The following is a 20,133-nucleotide window of genomic DNA, read 5'->3' as shown; positions in this document are numbered from 1 at the left end:
AAAAATGAGTAAGAGACTTGAACAGGCACTTCATAAAATGGGCTATCCAGATATCAAAAAACATGAAAATGGGTTCAACCTCATTAGAAATCTGGGAAATCCAAATTAAAATCACAACAAGATACCACTATACCCCCACCAGAATGGTTAAAATTAAAAAGATGTACAGTAGTAATTACCGGCAAGGATGTGGGGTAAATGGAATTCTTATAAATGGCTGGTGGAAGTACAAACTGAAACAACCACTTTCTAAAGTTGCTTGAAATTATCCACTTAAGTTTCATATATACACAACAAGCAATTTCACTGCTAGGTATAAACCTAGCATATGTGTCACAAGAGGCAGGAATGTTCACGGCACTATTATTCCTAATAGCCAAAAATTGGAAATAACTCAAATGTCCATCAGAAGTAGACAGTTAAACTGTAGCACATTCATAAAGTGGAATACTATACAGCAGTCAAAACAAATAAACGACAGCCTCACAGATCATAGATGTATCTCCAAAACAATGTTGAATGAAAACACATCAAATCTTGACTTTGAACAAGTTAATGTCTTCATTTACAGCTCCCAGACAAAAATTTGTACCTCTTGGAGCTGTGGTGAGCATTAAGTGGAAAGATTCATATCAAGTGTTTACCAAACACTTGGCTTAATAAATATCAGCTATTATTTATTCATGTTCTCTTGGCAGGTCACCTTTCCAGACATGGGCAATAAAGAATGGTGCAGGGCACTTAACAGCGTCATCTTACGCCCCTTAGTTTCCTCCCAATCCCTTCCTCTATCTTCTCACCATTGGGTTTTGGTCTCTTTAAGAAGTCAACCATAACTGAGGAAAGAGGAATGCTGGGAAATCCACTCAGCTCAGGTCTGGAGCATAATGGGAAAGGGGGCGGAGACTAGGGTTACGCACGCGCAGTTGTCCGGGTGTTGCGTTGCAATGGATGAGGCGGAAAAATTCCCGTAAGAGAAAATAATCTTCGTCCCAGCGTGGGGGCCTTGGGTTCTACTCCCCCTTCCCCGGTCGGTGCGCCCCGGGAGCAGGGAAGCCACCAGAAGGTGAGCGCGGCCGGTAGCAGCGGGAGGGGCCGCGTGGGGCGGGGCGGCGGCCGCGCCACGTGACGAGGCGGGCGCTGGGCGGAAGCGGCGCCGTCGGGCTTTGCGGTTTCGCTGCAGGGACACGCTGACAGGCATTTGCGGGTCGCGTTCTCTCCAAAAGATACAAAGTTGCAGCGTTTGTACCCTGTGACAGGCGTGGGAATTATTGGTGGGGACGAGATTTTGGGAGCGATTACGACACGAGAGCCCATAGATTGTTGTAACTGTGGCCGGTGGTTCTAAGTGCTCATCCCTCGCACTGGTTGTTAAGCCAGTTGCCCATTTCCATGTCTGGCTTGACTGGGTAAAGACAACTTTGGAGAGTTTCCTTTTTGCTTCAGGTGTACTACGTCCTGTTTAGGGGAAGGGAAGTCCGCTGAATGACTAATCTTGTTTACAAGAAGGCGTATTGGGAAGCGAATCTCAGAGGGGCTCATTCCTGGGCACGGCCCCCCATGAGACCCTGCAGGTGGTCCACTTTAAGTAAGGGTATACCTGTTCATTTGTGGTGGCAACTTGAGCTCTCATCTATCTTTAAGCCGAGAGCTGGGGCCCTTATGGAGGCCTCTAGTGAAGGCTGAGTTAGAGGTGGGGGTGGGGAGCTTGGTGTGCCCCACTTTGAGAAATATAAGCTGAGGTGGGCCTCCAAGTACTAATTCTCATGGACTCAGAAACAGTATTTCTGAGTCCTTTCTTCTAAGAGCTTGGTAACTTCCTCTCACGTGTTGGTCTGCCAGTCTAATTACCTCAGTAACTTTCAACATATAAAAGACCAGAGTATTTGTATTTAAAGCTATCAGGGAAGTGGGAGCTATTGCTGTAAGACTTTTTTTATGTGAAGGCAGCTACTAAAGAAGCAGAAGGCAGGAAGAAAGGAGAAGAGTCATGGCCCCAGAAGAGTTGTTTTTTTCAAATGCTTAGCTCTAAAACCTTGTGCTCAACACAAAGCTTTTGATATAGATAAACATGGAAAAAAAAAAAAAAAGCCAGAATACCAATCCTTTATGTTGTGTTTTAGGAATCCAGCTATCCATCACCAAGAAGAAATCTATTAGTTTTAGACTGGGGAATTCCTTTACCTAAAAAATTAGAATGAAAGAACCTTTGGATGGTGAATGTGGCAAAGCGATGGCACCACAGCGGGGGCTTGTGGACAAAATTAAAGAAGAACCTGACAATGCTCAAGTAAGCATTTCATATTTATTAAAAATTTTTTTTTATTTCTTATTTTCTACCAGGTGAATTCAAATTTTTAGTTAGTTTCTGACTTGTAAGGTAACCCGAACTGATTTTTTCCCCATTAGATAAGTAAATCACCTTTTCTGCTCCTTGAATGAAAAAAGATCTTGGTAACTCTATTATATTTCTTTTTGTGAGAAGAAAGTAATGTGTATTACCCTTTTTCCATTGGTACCTTTTTAAAAAATTCTCTTGTATCCGATAGTAGTTTCCGTTTATTCTGTAGGTATTTGTGGTCTACTCTATGCCAGGCTCTGGGGATCCAGGAGTGAGCAAAATCAGTTTAGTGCCTTCCCTCATAGAGCTTGCAGGTTAGTAGAGGAGATAGACATTACACAAGTAATTGATCACATGATATATATAATTACAAACTAAGACAAGTGCTGTGGAAGAAAAGCCTGAAATGGGGAATCTGACCTAGTTTTGACTGGGGGCAGGGGGCTAGAGAAGGATTTGTCAGCTGAATTATGAAGAATGAATTGACTAGGCGAAGGCATGGAGGAGAGTTCCAGGTAGAGTGATCTGCATACAGGAAAGCTCTGATTTGCGAAGATGCATGGTTCTTTTGAAGGACTGCGAGACCAGCGGGTCTGGAACAGAAGAGGTGCAAAAATGGTGATGACGATGATAGTGATGATCATAATAACAATACTAATAGTGGTATTAATATGTCAATATGTAGAGTATATTATATCATAGTAACATGATCTTATAAATACTAACTTATTACTATTAATACTTATATGTACTTAGACTGTGCCAGGCACCATTCTCACAACCATATTATTATCCCCATTTTAGAGATGAGGAAACCAAGTACAAAGAGGTCACGCAGTTTACCACAGATCACAGCTCATAAATGGCAAAGATTGAATTCAAACCCAGGTATCAGACTTCAGAGCCTATGCTATCCTACTTCTAGGATGAGGCACTGTAGGTAGTTTGGGGCCAGATTATGCAGAACCTTGTGGACCTTGTTACGAATTTTGGTCTTCTCCTGAGAGCTTTGGGAAGCCATTGTAGGGTTTTACTTGGGAGAATAAGATAAACATGTTTGGGAAGATCATATGGCTACCTTTTAGGGACCCAGATTGGAAATCTGTGGAGATTAGTGTGGAGAGACCAGTTAGTTGTTCTGGCAAAAAACGATTTTTTTTTTCTTTCGTGGACAGTTCTTTTGCTTTATACTCTAGTTATTGGCTTCATTGCATAAGCAAATCAATAATATTGAAAATATAAATAATAAAATAAGTAATAATGATAATACTCTATTTCTCATATTATCTCAAAGGCAGTGTCATTCCAGGACAGGGATGTCAAGTAGATGTTGTCTTGTTCATCCACTCCACGCCTTCCTAAAATGCTGTGCTGCGAAGGGTTCTGAGGTAGTGTCTACAGGATGTGGGGTGGGGGATGGTGGTATCCATGACACTTATTTTCCCTCCATATGGTAAATTCTTTCTCTTCTTTTTGCCAGAAGTAACCATTTGTTTGTCAAGTTTTGTGGGTTCTACCTTTTAAGAATTTTTTTTTACCCTGCTCTTTCCTCCCTGTTTTATTATTTCTCATCTGGACTTTTATAACAGTTTCCTATTCATCGTCATGTCTTCAGTCACATATCTCACCAAAACTCTGTATAGTGATATTCTTTTTTTTTTTTTTTTTTTTTGAGGAACAAGAGCCACGTTTTTATTTTGATCATTTCTTCTATTAGAAGTACTCCTTAATGATATCCTTGGCCTGAGACTCTTTGCTTAACCACCACACAACTGCAACCATCCGCTTTACAGGGTTTTTCCTCTCTGTCAGTTTTACAGAGGCCTACCCATTCCCCTAGTTTCTTGTTACCATCAACCTTAATTAGGTTGATTTGTCATTCAGCACAAGGGCCTTTACCAACTTGACATAAGCTCATCAGAATTGGATGCAAGCACACAAAGATAGGCTTGGCACTTGTCTAAGGCTTTGGCAGCTTCGGAATCCCACATGCTAGACCATCCTGGATGAGGGTGGTCTTCAGCACCTCTTGTAAAGCAGTATTAATGTCCATTACACCTCCAGTGGAAATGCTTTCCTCCACCAAGGCGGTGGGTTATGGCCACAGCAATTGGTTATGGGTGGAGCTGAATCTTGAATGCACCGGGGCCTCTACCTCCCATGCATTTCCCCAGCAACAGGGAAAGAGCACTATGGTACTCTTTATAGATCTGATGACACTGCTCTCTTTAAAGACCCTGTCTCCTCATGCGGGACAAACATAAACTTTTTAGAGTGACATCTGAACTATCCATGTTTAGGCCTTTGTTTTCCTCTTCAGTGTCATCACTCATCCTTCCCACCTTTTCTTTTCTTCCTTTTTTTTTTTAGCATCTTTATTGGAGTATAATTGCTTTACAATGGTGTGTTAGTTTCTGCTGTATAACAAAGTGAATCAGCTATACATATACACATATCCCCATGTTTCCTGCCTCTTGCATCTCCGTCCCACCCTCCCTAACCCACCCCTCTAGGTGGTCACAAAGCACCGAGCTGATCTCCCTGTGCTATGTGGCTGTTTCCCATTAGCTATCTGTTTTACATTTGGTAGTGTGTATATGTCAGTGCCACTCTCTCACTTCGTCCCAGCTTACCCTTCCCCCTCCCCATGTCCTCAAGTCCATTCTCTACGTCTGCGTCTTTATTCCTGTCCTGCCCCTAGGTTCTTCAGAACCTTTTTTTTTTTAGATTCCATATATATGTGTTAGCATACTGTATTTGTTTTTCTCTTTCTGACTTCACTCTGTATGACGGACTCTAAGTCCATCCACCTCACTACAAATAACTCAACTTCATTTCTTTTTATGGCTGAGTAATATTCCATTGTATATATGTGGCACATCTTCTTCATCCATTCATCTGTCGATGGACACTTAGGTAGCTTCCATGTCCTGGCTGTTGTAAATAGAGCTGCAGTGAACATTGTGGTACATGACTCTTTTTGAATTATGGTTTTCTCGGGGTATATGCCCAGTAGTGCTTCCCACCTTTTCTAATCTATGCTCCTGCAAACTATTTGCATTTCACAGAAAGGTATATTCTGTTGATTTTTAATTCCTTGCCTTTGCACATGCCATTTCTTCTGCCTGTGTATCCTAAACTGGGTAGCTTGGCAAAAAGTTCCTCCTCTTTTAAGATATAGTTTAACTGTCACTCAGGTAGAATTAGCCGTTCTTTCTCTCTCTTTTTTTTTTTTTTAATCGTGTAGTGCTTTTACATTTATTATGGCATCTGGAGGTCAATGAATTTTGTTTTCCCGGGTCTGGTTTTATTTGATCTCAATTCCTTGCACAATGACTGGCACATGCTCAATAATTAAAATAAAAGAGCCTGTGTTTCACAGATGAGGAAACTGAGCCTGACGGAATAAGTGACTTCACCAAGGTCTCATGGCACAGCTGGGATACAAAACCAGTTTTTTAAAATTCCAGATCCAATATTTCTTTCATCGTACCTTGCCTGTAGTATAAAAATTTAAGAAATATTGTACTGAGTTAATTGAGTATTCTTTCTGTATAAAAATTGTGATAATGAAAATCCCATTAACAGCTTACATTGTAAATTTAAGTGGATAGGGACCTACTTAGTTCCTTTTGGTTTATATTAATGCTTCAAGGTGAATAGGCTATAATTTTTCATGATTGAGAGTGTGGCCTATGATGGAAAAGCCAATTGAACAAATAGTGTGTGCAATTTTTCATGTCATATTTGAATATTGGAAAATAGGAGGCAAAAAATTGAAAAGTTGAGTATTTTATGATATACTAAGGGTCTGTTCCGGATATTAAAGCTATAGTTGAGCTCTCATTCAGTCGTTCAGTGACTTTTATTCCTGTTTATATAACCTAAAGCACTTGTTGAACACCATTGTAAGCAGTTTACATGTGACGCTTACAACCCTACGAGTTAAGTACGTTATTATCCCCACTTTACATACAAGGAAACAGAGAGACAGATGGTAACTTGCTAAACTAAATGTAACACAACTAGTAAATGGGTGAGTTAGCATTTGAACCCAGGCAGTCTGGTTCAAGAGCCCAAACCCTTAACTAGGATGCTAAGCTTTGTTAGTTATTTTGTTTTCAGAGGAGCTACAAAGATGAAAAGATAGGGCCTCTGCTCTCAAGAGAATTGATAGTGTAAGGGGGAATAAAGGTATGGAAATGGGAGAGGTAATTATTTGCTGGATGACTGCTCCCTGCCTGAAGGTATGCTAAGTATGTCTTACCTATTCTCATTTAAACTCTACAAACAGGAGGGAAGTATCCTTACCGCATTTTACAAAGGAGGGAACTGAAGGAAGGACAGGTTAAGTAACTTGCAAACTCAAAGGAAGCATCAGAGCTAAAGTAGGAACTTAGTTTTGACTGGCTTCAAACATATTCTTTCTGTTGCTTTGTGCCACTTCTGTACAGATATAAAATCACAGTATGTAATTATGTAATTACTGTAATTTTAAATATTGTGTAAGGTGCATTGGGAGCACAGGGAAAGGATCCCTTATGTCTGTCTAGGGAGGAGAGGAAGGCTTCACAGGGTGGGTAGCGCTTGAGTTATAGCAATTGATTAAGCTCTTCAGACAGAGAGAAGAGCATGTGCCAAGTCATGGAGGGGTGAGAGAATGTGGTGTGTTTAGTGGTTGAGTATTTCAGTAGTAAAGTGGGAGAAGAGAACAGATTTTAGATGCTTAGGTAGAATTGATCCAACTTAGAGATAGCAAATGAAATGTGAGGGTCAAGGAGGATCCAGGAATACTCAAGAGGTTTCTGGCTTCAGTAAGTTGAGTTTGTGATGATACCATTTACTGAGGGGCTAGGAACAGGATTCGGGGGGAAGTAATAAGTATTGGAATCTGTTGTGTTTAAGGGGCTTGTGGGACATTTGCACTGGGAGGCATTTGCCCATATGGATGTGGTATTTAGAGATCAGAGAGTTATCTACCTGTAGGTATAGTGTTGCCAGATAAAAATGTAGAATGCTCAGTTAAATTTGATTACCAAATGAACAATGAATATTTTTTCATATAAATATGTTGCATGCAATGTTTGGGACTTACTTATACTAAAGAACTATTTGTTGTTTATTTGAAATTCAGATTTAACTGGTCATTTTATATTTTTATTTGCTATATCTGATAACCCTATATAGGTGATAAAGTAGAGAAAAGAGAGTAGAGCTCAGGATAGAAAGCTGGGAACTAGATTAATTCAGTGCTTCAAAATGGCTTCAAAGTAGTCCCCCAAGCAGCAGCCTCATCATTACCTGGGAACTTGTTAGAAACGTATATTCTTGGGCCCTGCTCCAGACCTGCTGAATCAGAAATTCTGAGCCTGAAACCCAACACTCTATGTTTTAATAAGACTTTTAGGGGCTTCTGATGCCACTGAATTTGGAACCATTGACTTCAGGGGTGAATATAAGATCAATGAAGGATACTAAGAAATAGTAATGATGAATTGAAGTAATAACATAATCTGAAGACAACCAGTGGAATCATTGGCAGTGTCAGATGTATCTGAGAAGCCAAGTAAGATAAAACCTAAAATTGTTTGTTGAATTATGCAATAGTGAGATGATTGGTTATCTTAAAACACCTTCAGTTGAAGCAGTAGCCTGATTGCATTGTGTTCAGGAGGGAATCAAAAGTGAGGAAGTAGAGAAAGAATGGAATACTTTTTCTCTAAGTTCGGTTGTAAAGGGAGAGAGAAGAGAGGGCAGTAGTTCCTTAGGGAATAAGTTCCTTATAAGCTGAAGGGAAGCAACCTATATGGAGGTTGTGAAAGGAACAAAGGCAAGAATGACTGAGACTGTCTTGAGGATCTCCACATTTGCTGCCCATGCTGAACTTTTGCTGAACTCTCTAACGTAAAACTGCTGAATAGTTGCTGAGTTGCCAAAAGGAAAGAACAATGCTGAGAACTGGACTCTTTCTGGACTAAGGAAGCCATACCTTTCCCTAGTAATGGATGAGACGTGCTTGATAACCCAATCGTATGAACAGAACATATTTATCGTCCAATCCACATTCTTGGTAAACAGCTTGTGTAAGCCTTCGTGAACTTCCTCCTTTTCCCCGTAGAAACCTCTACCCATTTTCCTCCAATGGGACACTATTCTGGGTTCTTCCAGAATCTGTGATCCCTGAATTACAATTCTAAGAACCCAAATAAACTACCTTTTTGCCTCTTTACGGTTCATGCTGCTTTTAGTTGACAAAGTGGAGAGAGGCTGAGGACACACAAAGACAGTATGAAGTGCTGTAAGAAGGGAGAGGGAAAGGGATCCTGAACATAAGCACTGTTTTAGTCATGGCTGAGAAAGTTGCCTTTTCCTGTAAGGTTCAAGGACAGTTTGCTGATCAATTTGTAGGCATGGTGGAGGGGGGGAATCAGGATGTTACAGGAATTCTTACTTAGCTGCTTCTGTTTTCTTGGTGAAATAGAAACATTATTGAGCAGTAAGTATGTGGGGTTGGGACTTATGAGTGATGGAGGTGTGGAACAGTTACTTTATGAAGTAAAAGAAACTGACTAGGGAAATGTAACAGGTATATTAGAAAAATACTAGAGATTGAGTTGATGGTAAGATGATAATTTTTTATTGAGTCTTAAGTGTTCTTTTTGGTAAGTTGAAGGAGGTGTATATAGGTACTTTTAACTTCCTCCTTTTTTTGCAAGTGCCAATAAATAAATATTGTTATTTAAGTATAATGTTTAAGAACATTTGAATTGAATGAACTTGAATGTCCACTTTGAATTGAATGAACTTAGATTCATTCATTCAACAAATATTTATTCGATGTCATAATTATGAAAATAGTAAGAGCTAGCATTTTTGTTCCTAAATCATGTTTAACTTCTGGCTAACTGTAAGGCATCACACTACATACTTTATTTGTATTAAATCATTTATCCCCCATAAATCTAGTCCAGTGGGTTAGATAATATTATCTTTATAGATAAGGAAGTTGAAACTGAGAAAGATTAAATAACTTGTTTAAGAACCGGGATCGCTAGTGTTCTGGCATTCCTGCGGCATACCCCTTTTCTTTTCTTCCCTTCTTGGGGCCTTGGGGTCATGGGCAGCATTCTGTATTCTGGCGGGTTGGCGCAACGCTTGAGTGGCCTGGCAGGGGAGTGGGCCACATGCGCGTGGAGGGCACTGTGGACCGGAGGGAGGCACACAGTATGGCTGAAAACCGAGAGCCCTGCGGGGCCGTCGAGGCTGAGCTGGACCCGGTTTAGTACACCCTGTGGATGTGGCTTCCCCACTGCCTGTGCTGGAAGCCCAATGACATTTCTGTCAACATGAAGACTGACGTTAAGGCCCAGCTGGCCCACTGCCAGAAACTGCTGGACGGACGGGCATGGGGTCAGAACTCATGCACTGAGATCTACATCCACGGCTTGGGCCTGGCCATTAACTGCACCATCAACATTGCCCTACAGCTTCAGGCTGGCAGCTTCGGGTCCCTGCAGGTGGTGCCAGTACCTCCACTGTGGAGCTTGTCGATGAGCTGGAACCAGAGACTTACACGTGAGAACTGCTGACCCAGATCTACAACAACTCAGTCATCCACATCTGTGTCTTCAGGGTCGCACCCAAGTAATTGAAATGAGGCTGGCCCGTCTTATCTACCCACCGCATACAACTAGGCTCAGATATGGCTCTACTGAGTACTGTCATGGACCTTCTACCAGAGGCATGTAGGAAAAAACCTGTCCTCCTTGCAGCCCCGAGGACTATGAATTCAGAGGGCGAATATTGTCTTTTGTTGGGCCCAAGCAGTGGGTCTTTCTGAATCTTTGTGTTCTGTAACCATTGTCCTATACAGTCAAACGTATCAAGTTGTGTTGGTGCCCGGCCACCCCACTGCAAAAAAAAAAAAAAAAAAAAGAACCAGGATCACACCTGTTTCTGTCTGCTCTCGGAACCCATAGTCTTTGTTATGTTGACTGTGCTGGGTGTTGAATGTACAGAGGTGGAAAAACAGATATGGTCCCTGTCCCTAGTGGACATGGTCCTTTTGGTCTAGTGTATGTGTGGGGGAGGAGGAGGGGTGTTAGACATTAAACAGATTATCACCCAAATAAATATGATATGATGTATTACGACAAGTGCTATGAGTGAAAGGAGATGGGAGAAGCTACAACAGGGGAACTTAATTTCAATTGGGGACCAGGGTTTGAATTCATTATAGTAATTATGTTATATTGTATTTGTACATTTAGGAGGGAGACAGCATGGGTTTTGAAACAGAGAGACCTGGGTTTGATTCCCATCTGTGCACTTAGTATCTTTGTGACCTTGGACAAGTTGATGAACATCTCTAAGCCTCACTTTCCTCATCCATAAAGAAGGTTCAATAATTCTTACCTTATAGGCAGCAGTTTGTTTGGTGCCATAACGTACATCACGGGAAGTGATAAATTAATGCAGTGGTTCTTAATCTTCGGCATTTAATATTCCAAAGAAATTCCAGAGTAACTTTGGGAACTGATACATTTGTCATTTATTTTGCTAAGTACAGGGAGATTAAAAATACAACTACCATTTATTATCACCATTGTTTCAAAAAAGTAAGACTATTTTTAAAAACTTTGAGGGCTTCCCTGGTGGTGCAGTGGTTAAGAATCTGCCTGCCAGTGCAGGGGACACGAGTTCGAGCCCTGGTCCGGGAAGATCCCACATGCCATGAAGCAACTAAGCCCGTGCACCACAACTACTGAGCCTGCGCTCTAGAGCCCGCGAGCCACAACTACTGAAGCCCACGTGCCACAACTACTGAGCCCATGCACCACAACTGCTGAGCCCGCGAGCCACAACTACTGAAGCCCACGTGCCTAGAGCCTGTGCTCCGCAACAAGAGAAGCCACCACAATGAGAAGCCCGCGCACTGCAACAAAGAGTAGCCTCCACTTGCCACAACTAGAGAAAGCCTGCGCACAGCAACGAAGACCCAACGCAGTCACAAATAAAATAAATAAAATACTATAACTAAAAAAAAAGAACACTGTCATTTAAAAAAATAAACTTTATTTGAAATATGTAAGGCTGTTTTAACAACCCCCCCGCCCCCCACCACTCCAAAATGTAGGGTAGTTCTGATCTCAGAATAAGGGGCACGCTTTTTCAAGTTAGGTATATGTATTTTAATTTCTTTCATGATTACGTGTTATTTTAAAGCATTTTGAAGAATATATTAAAGATAAACCTGATTTAGGCTGTGTTGATTTTTTGTATAATGAGCAGATTGCATTGAAACTTGTGTCTTTTCTGACATTAAGAGATATGCCACTTGCAACTCTGTTGGCTAAAATTACTAATTTGATCCAAACTCTAAATCATTCAGATTTAATTTCATTTATTGCTCCCTTATAAACACAGCCTATAAAAGGGGTAGTGCTCAGCATTGAAATAGCTGTGTATTACTCCCATATACCAAGATTACATTTGAGAAGTAGATATAACTATCATAAAAGATTCTTCAATTCTAAAGATCCTTTTTGTAAAGATTAAATCTAGGGCTTCCCTGGTGGTGCAGTGGTTAAGAATCTGCCTGCCAATGCAGGGCACACAGGTTCGAGCCCTGGTCTGGGAAGATCCCACATGCTGTGGAGCAACTAAGCCCGTGTGCCACTACTACTGAGCCTGCGCTCTACAGCCTGCGAGCCACAGCTCCTGAGCCTGTGTACTACAACTACTGAAGCCTGTGCACCTAGAGCCTGTGCTCCGCAACAAGAGAAGCCACCACAATGAGAAGCCTGCCCACTGCAACGAAGAGTAGCACCCGCTCGCCACAACTAGAAAAAGCCCGCGCGCAGCAACGAAGACCCAACGCAGCCAAAAAAAAAGAAAAAAAAAGATTGAATCTAGTCTGATAACTTGTAAATTTTGACTTTTGAGGTATTTGAAGGCGATTACGACTATAATGTAGAAGAGATGAATATGACAGTTATTTTTTTGTTTGAATTTCTAGTTTCCCCAGTACTAACACTGTATTCATTTCTCTCTCTCTCTTCTTGTTTTCTTTAAGGAATATGTACATGCTTCAAAGCCGAAAACTCAAGAAAGTGAACTGAAAATTAGTGCTGTCTTTTCAGTCAGTGACAGTCCTCTTGGTAAGAAACAGAACTGTAAGTTAGTTAGAATCAGTATTTGTTATATTCTGACGAGTAGAATTGAGGGAAAGTACCTCATGTAAGTCTTTTTCTTCCTTTAGACAAAGCAGTGCTTTTCAAACTGGCTAGCTGGTCTTGACCAGTATTTTAAAAAGTGGAATATAATTACAGTTGATCCTTGAACAACATGGGTTTGAACTGCGCAGGTCCACTTACAGGTGATTTTTTTCAATAAATATAGTACCTGTATTTTTATTCTACAGATCTGTAAATTAAGTGTGGGGACATTTTTATGTTCTATTGGAGATCACAATATGTGGAATCAGAAGAACTAGGGTTTGAGTCCTGATTCTATCCAGACTGTTTCAGCTTCCTGCCCTTGGATGAGTCATTTCTTTTTTTCAGTTCTTTTGTTTTTGAGACAGAGATAGCAGGACACGGATTTTTGACTGCGTGGGGTCGGCGCCCCTAACCTCTGAGTTGTTTAAGGGTCAACTGTATATCAATGTGGTGCATATAGTAAGGAAACGTTATTTCATGAAATTACTGTTTCAGTTATTAAATTTTATATACATATACACACACGTGCATGCACACACATGCACATACAGATGTATGTGTGTGTCTCTTGGGTTATAATGTGAAATGTAGTTCTAACTGTGTGTCATGGTTAAAAAGTTTGAAGCTGCCTGTTTTAGAGTGGTTATTGCCTCAATATTGGATTTCAAGACTGAGGGAATTTGTCCTAAAAAATAGAGAATGTATATATGTTCATGTTGATGTGAAAACAGTTTTTGTTGTTGTTGTTTTTTTTTCTTATTTTGTTTTTATAGCCCAACAGTTGACCCCAGGCTTTCAGCTTTCTCTTGCATCATCTGGCCCAAATATATCGCTTCCTTCAGTTCCAGCCGTAGCTATTCAGGTTTTTTGTTCTGGTTGCAAAAAAATGCTTTATAAGGGGCAAACTGCATTTCATAAGACAGGATCTACTCAGCTCTTTTGCTCCACAAGGTGCATCATCGGATATTCTTCACCTGTCTGCCTACCACCTCCTCCCAAGAAAACCTGTGCAAACTGCTCAAAGTATGAAATTCTTAATTATATCCCTTACTTTTTAAGTGTTTTTAGTTCAAATATGCTATTGCTATTTTAAATCTCTTTAGCTCATTTCCCTGGAAATACTTTTTAGCTAATTGAGAAGTTTGCAAATTCTAAAGTTTTGTAAAGTTAAATAAGTGACTTGATGTAAAAAAGTATTGCTTAGACCAGTTTTCCTGTCTCTTTCAATTAGAAAGAAATTATTTGTGAGAAACTATAGGACCACTCATATATTGTGTCTACTGTAATTGTAGACAACAACTGTTCAAAATTATGTTATCTTGAAAGTTATTGAAGTATAGAATGAAATAATATCACCCTTATAATAGTATATGAAAGTTATTTAATTCTTTAGAAGGTAAATGGCCACAAAAATAATGCATTTATTCCTGAAAAGTCCTTGTGAGCTTTTGTTGGGGGTCATTGTTACTTTATAATAATGCATAGATGCAGAGAGAGGAAGAAATAGCAACGAAGGTACATAAACTTCTTTCTCTACCTCAGTAAGTTTGAAGAATTTGGCACGTTTTACCTATTTGTGTGGTAGTGCAATTCTAGGAATACAGTATGTTGTCAGTAGTCACTAATGTAGAGCAAGGAAAGTTAAGAGCTTGGTTTTAGATTGTAGCTCTATCACTTACTAGCTATATGACCTTGGGCCAGATATTTAACCTTTCTAAGCCTTAGTTTCTTCATTGGTAAGTAGTATCTACTTCCTCAGGTTTTAATGAGACAGTGTTGGCACAGGACCTAGCACATAGCAAATGCTTAATAAGTGGGATCCTATTACTTTTAATAATAAATTTGGTATTATGTATATTTAACATATAATTTATAGGCCTCTATTTTGTCTTTGGCGATATATGATAGTTTCTTTATCTGCTTGGTGTGTTGGCCTTAGGTATCTAAAAGTAGATCCTGTTAAAATGGAAATCCCCAACTAAAAGGAAAGAGGAATTTTAAAACATTTTACTTAAATATTCAAATTTAGTTTTGTTCCAAAATGCCCTTCTAATACCTTACTTTAACTCTTTTATGTCATTCTCATGAAACTGATCTGGAAGAGTAAATTTAGTTTTTTGTTTTTAGATATTCAATCTCAACATATCAAATATCAAAAGGAAATTAATTAAATTTTAAAGAGCATAACACCGCCTGTACATCCAAATACATATTCTCTTAAAAGTAGTCACTCTTGTCCTTGGCTTTTTACCACAACGCTGTTGTTATTCAAAATTTTTTTTTGTCTCTTGATTTTGCATTGCCTTCAGAGGCTGTGAAACATTCCTTTAGACTAAGTTAGGTGATAAATCTATCTTTCAAGCTGGGGTTTGATTTTTGCACATTGCCAAAAGTTACTTGATGTCTTACCAGCTGACTACTGTAGATGATTAAACTGAGTCATACTGTTAAACATGGTCTCTGACTATAAAATTAAAAAGTTGTGCTTAGAGTTCTTATAAACTAAAAGAGAAATTAGAAAAAATGTTTGAGCCATGTTGTTGGGAGAGGTATGGTTTCTCTAAAATAAATGTTAAGATGTAACATATATTTGGATGTGTAAGGTTTAGAATGCATTTATATTTATGTGCACAGATTTCATTAAAAAGTCATTCTCATTGGTTTATTTATATATACATAGCACTGGCAGATTTACATTATTAAATAAAATTCTTAATTGCTTTGATTTTAGTAGAAAAATTACTTTTCAAAATTAATACTTCATCTGCATGTAAGCATATCCACTTGGTTTCCAAGATTCACTGTCGTATTAGTAAGGCTTGGTGAGTTTTAGAACATTAAAGTAGTGCTCTGTTGCTGTTTTTTTATATTTTTAATTATTTTTTATTTTGGCCATGTGGTGCGGCATGCAGGATCTTAGCATGAGGGATCTTAGTACCCTGACCAGGGATCAAACCTGAGCCCCCTGCATTGGGAGCACGGAGTCTTAACCACTGGGCCACCAGGGAAGTCCCTGTTGCTGTTGTTATTCTTTCGTAGTTTACCATGGAGTTCTGTATAATAAAGGTACAGGATGGAAGGCAGAATAGTGGAATGATGAAGTCCATGGACTGTAGAATCAGACTGCCTCGATTTGTATTCTGGCTTCACTGCTTACCAGCTGAATGACTTTGGCAAGTCATTATTTAACCTTTCTGATTTGGTGTCCTAATAATACTTACCTTACAGAGTTTTTTGATAATTAAATTGGATAATTTGAGTAAAGAGAACAATGTCTGGCACATAGAAATTACCCAGTACATTATTGTAGTACATAATATTATTGCCATTAATTTTCTTTACTTTGTGGTCATTAATTAGAAACTAGTGTTTCTAATTAATGCCTATTTCCTTCAATTTTTATACTTGTCAGAAGAATGGCAATAACTTAGTCTCTGTTTTTACTGGCAGTGCTTATTGTAACAATTAGCTCTTACAGAATAACTCTACAAGTCTCATAGAACAACTCAGTTATTTGTATTCTTTTTGTTTCATTCTTGTTTCCATCTGTCCCCTGATACCAAGCCTTAATAGCGCTTTTGTCTGTCATTTGTTTCTTTGGTCTCTTCAGTTATAGTGAAGATTTATATATCATGCTAATTTTTAATGCTAATCTTTGGTAGTTCATCTGTTTCCCAAATCTTACATTTAAATAAAAAGTTTTTTCATCCCTTGTTTCATTCATGTTTCTACTCTTGGCAGCTACTGGCTAGTAAGAGGACAAGTGTTTTGTAGTCTGGAGTTGTGGGATGGTCACTTGTTCTGTTGGCTCCAGTGGATGAAACTTGGTTGGAGCTGGAAACCTCAATGTTTTTTTCATGAGCATCTGGCTAGATATATTTTAAATGTAGTTCTCCTTCAACACATCTATGAATTCAGTATTATAAACTCCGTTTTATACATGAGGAAATTGAGGCAGTAATTGCCTCACTCATTGTCACTCGGATGATAAGTAATAGAACTAATCATCAAACCCAGTTTTCCAGATGCCTTTTCCAGGGCCACCCATTTACTACTATACAATAGCTGCCCTTAGTAAATGTAGTTATTTTAGCTCACAAAGAGGAAGAAATTACAATTACGAAGAACACATTTCATTTTGCCTTTGTTATTTATTTTTAGAAACATTTTAAATCCAAAGGATGTGATCACAACCCGATTTGAAAATTCCTCTCCTAGCAAAGATTTCTGCAGCCAATCATGCCTTTCTTCTTATGAGCTAAAGAAAAAACCTGTTGTTACCATATATACCAATAGCATTTCAACTAGGTGCAGTATGTGTCAGAAGAATGCTGATGTAAGTTACATTTCACCTTTATTGGGATTCTCTTCACAGATTAGAGGTTTTTAACCGGCTTTGCTTATTTTGTATCTGTATGTGTTTTTTTATTTCCTAGATTCGATTTGAAGTTAAATATCAAAATGTGGTACATGGTCTTTGTAGTGATGCCTGTTTTTCAAAATTTCATTCTACCAACAACCTTACCATGAACTGTTGTGAGAACTGTGGGAGCTATTGCTATAGTAGCTCTGGTCCTTGCCAGTCCCAGAAGGTTTTTAGTTCAACAAGTATCACAGCATATAAACAGGTATGAATATCAGTCTGTTGTGTACAGTTGGGCTTATCCCTTCTGAGATGGCTGCACAGGGATGAAGTGCAGAATAAAAGAGTGAACTCTTCCCATCAGTTGATCTTGGTGTGTGATTTCCCCTTCTGAAAAATGGGATAGATTCTGATGCTGTAAGGGTTGATTTTGATAGTGAGATGATATAGGTGAACTAGGTCATTTTTTAGGGTTTCCTTCATGGCCAAGAATTCACAAATATAATTTCATGATTTGCTATGAGTCTGAAATATTCTGTGACATATTGATAGTGAAGAAAACCCCATATTATTGTGAATAAACTATGACCAAAGTTAAAAGATGATATAATCAGCAAATATAAAACATATCTTTTTCCTTTTAGAAAATATATATTTTAAATGTGTCTTGGAATGAAATGTAATTATTCTGGCAACATTGCCTTATTAGAATACTGTAACTTTTTTTTTTCTTTTTTCTATTTTCCAACTACCTTTTTAAAAATTTTAGCTAATTTTTATTTATTAGTTTCGTTACTAAATATATTAATTTGTGTCAATTTAATTATTGCTGAATAATATGGGGTCTTTAAAAAGCTATTTTTTTAAAAAGGTATAAATGATAATTAAAAGTTTTTTTCAGTTAGGATGTTTGGTTTATTTTTAATTCCTTTGAGCAGTTGGTAATAGATGTTCATCTTTGGAAAATATCTCTTTTCTAGAAACTTAGCCACTTTTTGCAGTCTGGTTACTACTTTCACAAGAATAAAATCCATGTTTTATATATATGTGTGTGTGTATATATATACATATATATATGTATTCCAAAAATCAGTTCCATTCCTGATTTTGTTACTGGTATTATACCCTATCAACTGCATGAATGATGTTCCTCTTTTACCAGGAAGATTATGTATTGTAACTTTGCAATTTATATTTTCCTTCCTTTTACTTCCCTATTTAATTCATTACTAAAAGACCTTATATTGTGTCAGTGACAGTATAGGGTAGCAGTTAGGAGCTTGGACTTTGGAGCCAGATGAAGTAAGTTTAGTCTCCTACTTTATTGTTTATTTGTTAATTTAAAGTTTGTTTAAATTTTTTAAAAAAGATATATAATTTTTTTAAAGTATCTCACTATGTTACTGAAAAGATTTTATGGTACAGTGTATATAAATTGCTTAGTGTGGGGCCTGCTCATGGTAAGCGCTCAGTAAGTAATAACACTGGTGATTTATATAAATGGTAGCCATTATTATTGTTGTTGTTTCTTAAAACATGAATAACCTTACAGGCAAATTTTATTATGAAACTCAGCTTGAACTACAGGTAGTACTGTAGAATCTCCTAATATACATTAAACATCTTTTCTATCTCCTGCTGAAGAGTCTTCCTAGTTAAGTAACCTTCAAGGTGGTAGACTCTATCCTAGATTGATGTCCAAGTCTGTCCTGAGGGTGGTCCTTTGGTTCATGGATTACTTGGTCCTCTCTGATTGTTTGTGATGAGAGAAGTATGTTATGACTAATTAGTTATTACTTTTAATGTGTTTTGTTGTTGCTAATATATATGAGTAGTTACTAATTTTTTTCAGTTTACATTTTACAGGCATACCTCAGAAATATTGTGGGTTTGGTTCTAGACCACTGCAATAAAGCAAGATTATATATATCAATTCTTATATACACATACACACACATATAATTTATATATATACATATATATATAATTGATATATATTCTTGGTTGAAAGAGGTATGTTTCAGGTCTATGTGGGTCCTTTCAAAAAGTAAAGAGCTAATCCTTAAATAATTCTAAAATAGTGTTTATAGACATTTCATCAGTTAAGAGTTTTAGAGACATGTGATTGAGTTCATCCAGTTTCTGTAGCTAGGAAAGCAGCTTCCTAGGTAACTAACTTAGATAGATTATGTCTTTTCTTCACCTTTAGAAAGAGAGGGCATTTATAGACATACCTCAGAGATACTGCATGTTCAGTTACAGACCACCACAATAAAGCAAATATTGCAATAAAGTGACACACAAATTTTTGGTTTCCCAGTGCATATAACAGTTACGATTACACTATACTGTAGTCTGTGAAGTGTGCAATAACATTATGTCTTAAAAAAACAATGTGCATACCTTAATTTAAAAATGCTTTATTGCTTAAAAATGCTAACATTCATCTGAGCCTTCAGCGAGTTGTAATCTTTTTGCTGGTGGAGGGTCTTGCCTCGATGTTGATGGCTGCCAACTGCTCAGGGTGGTGATTACTGAAGGCTGGGGTGGCTGTGGCAGTTTCTTAAAATAAGACAACAATTAAGTTTGCTGCATGGATTGACTCTTCCTTTCATAAACGATTTCTCTGTGGTATGCAGTGCTGTTTGATAGCATTTGACCCTCAGTAGAACTTCTTTCAGAATGGGAATCAATCCTGTCAAACCCTGTTGCTGCTTTATCAACTAAATTTATGTAATATTCTAAATGGTTTGTTGTCATTTCAGCAGTCCTCTTCACCAGGAGTAGATTCCATCTCAAGACACCACTTTTTTGCTCATCCATAAGAAGCAATTCCTTGTTCATTAAAGTTTTGTCCTGAGATTGCAGAAATTGAGTCACATCTTTCGGGCTCCACCTCTAATTCTTGTCCTCTTGCTATTTCCACCAGTCTGCAGTTACTTTATTCACTGAAGTCTTAAACCCCTCAAAGTCATCCATGAAAGTTGGAGTCAACTTCTTCCAAACTCATGTTAATGTAGATATTTTGACCTCTTCCCATGAATCACTTATGCTTTTAATGTCATCTAGAATGGTGAATCCTTTCCAGAAGGCTTTTAATTTACTTTGTCCAGCTCTATCAGAAGAATCACTATCTATGGCAGCAATAGCGTTACAAAATGTATTTCTTAAATAATAAGAGTTGAAAGTCAAAATTACTCTTTGATCCA

At 38.3% G+C, this 20,133-nt stretch overlaps 1 protein-coding gene and 2 pseudogenes across 5 annotated transcripts in view; 2 read left to right on the top strand and 1 right to left on the bottom strand.

Moving 5' to 3' along the window:
* Positions 1–934: 934 nt before the first annotated feature.
* ZMYM6 (zinc finger MYM-type containing 6) overlaps positions 935–20,133 on the top strand; it is a 43,876-nt gene continuing 24,677 nt past the window's right edge. Inside the window, exons 1-6 of one of the 5 annotated variants that reach the window (XM_059918728.1) lie at positions 935–1,066; positions 2,124–2,290; positions 12,417–12,501; positions 13,335–13,584; positions 16,723–16,897; positions 16,998–17,189. In XM_059918728.1, coding sequence (XP_059774711.1) covers positions 2,198–2,290; positions 12,417–12,501; positions 13,335–13,584; positions 16,723–16,897; positions 16,998–17,189 — 795 coding nt within the window. In that variant the 5' untranslated portion in view covers positions 935–1,066; positions 2,124–2,197. Of the gene's footprint in view, positions 1,067–1,157; positions 1,410–1,487; positions 1,589–2,123; positions 2,291–12,416; positions 12,502–12,618; positions 12,720–13,334; positions 13,585–16,722; positions 16,898–16,997; positions 17,190–20,133 lie in introns of those variants that run through there. The other 4 variants (XM_059918747.1, XM_059918738.1, XM_059918756.1 and 1 more) reach the window with 4 other exon arrangements.
* LOC132347043 (small ribosomal subunit protein eS12-like) lies at positions 4,055–4,436 on the bottom strand (annotated as a pseudogene).
* On the top strand, positions 9,568–9,989 carry LOC132348882 (ribonuclease P protein subunit p20-like; annotated as a pseudogene).

The sequence above is a fragment of the Balaenoptera ricei genome, chromosome 1, assembly GCF_028023285.1.
Source record: "Balaenoptera ricei isolate mBalRic1 chromosome 1, mBalRic1.hap2, whole genome shotgun sequence".
In the NCBI taxonomy this organism is placed as follows: domain Eukaryota; kingdom Metazoa; phylum Chordata; class Mammalia; order Artiodactyla; family Balaenopteridae; genus Balaenoptera; species Balaenoptera ricei.
Note: the sequence above shows the minus strand (reverse complement) of the source record. Positions and strands in the feature narration are given on the sequence as shown.